The sequence below is a fragment of the Physeter macrocephalus genome, unplaced genomic scaffold (genome assembly GCF_002837175.3).
Source record: "Physeter macrocephalus isolate SW-GA unplaced genomic scaffold, ASM283717v5 random_1277, whole genome shotgun sequence".
Taxonomy (NCBI): Eukaryota; Metazoa; Chordata; class Mammalia; order Artiodactyla; family Physeteridae; genus Physeter; species Physeter macrocephalus.
The window spans coordinates 21,763-25,000 of record NW_021147073.1 but is presented as its reverse complement, the minus strand read 5'-3'; the positions used below and the strand labels follow the sequence as shown (position 1 = coordinate 25,000).

The 3,238-nt window shown below is 55.6% G+C and overlaps 1 protein-coding gene across 1 annotated transcript; it reads left to right on the top strand.

The window, feature by feature from the left end:
* Window positions 1-175: 175 nt before the first annotated feature.
* LOC114485601 (cadherin-related family member 4-like) lies at window positions 176-2,649 on the top strand (the record flags this gene model as incomplete). The annotated part of the gene is made up of 6 exons (XM_028487349.1): window positions 176-326; window positions 407-1,010; window positions 1,499-1,555; window positions 1,657-1,744; window positions 1,971-2,001; window positions 2,501-2,649. Coding segments are annotated over 6 exons (987 nt in total), but the record flags the coding sequence as incomplete, so codon positions are not given.
* Window positions 2,650-3,238: the final 589 nt, after the last annotated feature.

Here is a 3,238-nt window from a genome sequence, read left to right as displayed (position 1 = left end):
TCTGCTTGTGCACTCTGCCTCAGGTTCCTCCGCTGGTTGGCTGGAGAGGGGTGGGGCCTCACTGTGGAAAGCTTTGGAACCTGTTGCCTGATACCGAGGTTCTGGCTGTGGTGGGAGGAGGCTGAGGGGCTGGCCTGGGGGTTTTGGAGTGGGTGATCTGATTACCTGCCTGCAGGATGTGAACGACCACGCCCCCGAGTGTGAGCCCCCATTTCAGGAGCTCACCATCCACACTCACCTGGGCCGCAGCATGGAGGTGACCAGGATGTCATGTCGGGTGCCCCAAGAGCCACAGCGCCTGGCTTTCTCCTACAGCATTGTGGGAGGTGAGGGCCAAGGGGACCACTGGGCTGTGGGGGAGAGGCAGGCCAGCAATGGTCCCCTTCTTCTGCCACTCTGTTTTCAGGGAATAGTCGGAGCCAATTCAGCCTGCAAGGAGCTGTCCTGGTGCACAACAACCTCATGTTGGGGCCCTCCTGGCCAGAACAGCCCCATACTTATGAGCTATTGATCCGTGTGGCCGATGCAGGTCCCTCCACCCCCCACCTCAGCACCACAGCCACTGTCATTGTGCATCTAGTTCCCTGGAGGGCCAGCACAGTGGCCACCAGCACCCACAAAGCCACAGTGAGGGGGTCCTCAGGCCCTTGGTGGGTGGGAAGAAAGGGTCTTGGAGGATGCAGGGACCTAGTTTTCCAGGTGGAACAATGGGGGAAGGCATTTCGGAGGGAACTGCTGAGTGCAAAGAGCCTGGCAATACGGAAGAGAAATCTGGGGTGTGGGGTGGCTCAGCCCTTGGAGGGCTTTGAAGGCTGGATGATCAGGGCATTTTGGCAGGGCATTGGTGAAGCTGTGGCCCCATTTCAGGGGACTTCAATGATGACACCCCTGCTTGTGACAGACACGGAGGCTTTCTGGCAGCCGGAGCCCTGGTTTGTGGTGGTGCTGACAGTGACCAGTGCCCTTCTCCTCTTGGCTCTGGGCTGGCTCCTCAGCAGGCTCCTGCGGGGGTAGGGTTGCTATCCCTGTACTGACTGCCTCCCCCCAGCCCACTAATGGATTGCATCTGTGATAGCTGGTTTTACCCAAGATTGCCCAAGTTGATGAGCAGACAAACTGATATTCAGGAGGACTGACCTCCTTCCAGTGGTCATCATGTTAGAGGCAGAGATACACTGGGAGAAAGTTGTCTCCATCGCTGGCAGAACCCAGTCTTGGAATGAGACGAGGCCCAGGGCTTTAGAATCTGAGTCTGTCATGCATTGGGCATTTACCCCTATTTCTGACCCCTGCCCTCCATTTGAAACCTGACCTTCCTCTAAGACTCTGAGTTTCTTTTGAGCACAGGACTGAACCCAGGGGTAGGTGGGAGTAACAATGTGGGCACTGCGTACAGACATAGCCTATCCCCAATGAAAGGGGCAGATGAATGGTGCTGGTTTCTGGAGCCAGCAGGTCTGCTGCTCTCACTGCTTGGTCCCTCCTCCTGGCCTTTTAGGTTGGCCCAGGTGCTACAGGCACCAAGCAAACCAACCCAGGCTCTACTGCTAAACAGGTAAGCCTCCTTTGCATACCTCTATACCTGCAAGTCCATCTCTTAAACTCAGGCTGGGGCCCAGAGCCCTATCCTGTACTCCAGCTCCTACTTTGCCCCAGTATCCAGGGAACTGAGGGGTCCGTTGAGGGGTTCATGGAGGCACCAAGGATGGAGACACCCCAGGCACCCAGCAGTGTCATAAGCCTGGTATGTCAACCTACCATCCTGTGCAGTGGGCACTGAGGCTGCTGCAGAGTGCTCCCCTGCCAAGGCTGCCCCCTTTCCCATGGATGGCTGTCCCTGTGGGAGGGCCCATACCAGCACCATCAGCATGGAGGAGGCAGGTGGGCTCCTGACCCTTCTGGGGGCAGGCCTCCACCTGCTCCCCATGGGCAGGGTTCAACTCATTGCACCCTCTCATTCTTCACCTCAGCAGCATTTTGATGGCAGAGCACAGGACCCCTGTGAGTCCCCCTCTTTCCAAACCATTCTCTACTTGGGCCCACTTTCTTTCCATACCCCATTTCAATATCTCTGCCTCCCACCAGGCATCCACTATCTACTGTTTCCCTGAATGGGGTCTCTTCTCACCCCCACTCACCCCAGCCAGTGTTTGCCAAACACCTGGGGACCTGATCTGGTTCCTGCCCATGGGGGAAAGGGGGGAAGGTGGTGAGGGAAGAGGCCCCCAAATGCTCCACTGTCACCATGAATTATAGCAGAGTAATCTGGCCCTGGGCTTAGGGGAGCTGGTGTCCAGTTTTGGGGAATCATGGATGCTTCCTGTGCATTTGAGCCAGACCTCAAAGGATGTGCTGAGAAAGGGAGGGGACAAGCTGGATCAAGCAGAAGGGAGGGGGTCACACCAAGGGTCCTGGAATACCTTTCCCTGCCTTTAGGGGAGGGAGGCAGTTCTGCTGAAGCCAGCAGTACCCTCCCTCTCCCCCGACCATCTGAGCTCAGGTACAGGCAGAGATTACCTGTTCAACACGCACACAGGAGCTCGGCGCTGGCTCTGAGGCCGAGAAGCTGCATCATATTTGTGGAATTTCTTCTTCACATGATTATGTGTTTTCAAGTTGATTCAATAATAAACAAAATTACAAACAGAAGGGTCCTAGCCTTGTAACCTACATGTGGGAGAAGCTCTGAGATCTGTGCTTCCTTGTTCTCACTTGGAGAATGCCCTGTCTTGTGGGAACATTGTAGGGAGTAGTAAGGTTATTTTTCTTTTAAGAAGGCATTGTACAATGCTCTGAAATGTAAGAAGCTGTTATCCTTGCCAGTGACTGAGGGGGACTGAGGGGGCCTCCAGTTGGCCTGTCCCCTCAGAGGACACCTGCTCTGGCAGATGGGAAGGGCCCAAGAGCTTCCTTTTCCCACTGAAAGGAGGGCATTGTTCGTTTGAGAGCCCCACCAACTTCCAGGGCAGTTTGCCGACTGTATGTGGAGGTTTTCTTGAAAAGGATCTGGAGCTTTTGCATTGAGGTGAGGGTTGGTGCAGACTTGAGCACCCTGTGGCATGGGTGGCCATGGAGGGATTGAGAGAGCCCCCTTTTGAGCAGGTGTTCCCATTTCCTCCTGATCTGTTTCTTCTAGTTCCAGGGCCCTCTGTCCTCCCTGTGCTGAGCTGAGCTGCTGCACATGGCCAGGTGGCCTACAGTAACCTGCAGGAGGGTGGGTTCTGTTGGGTGCAGTGCT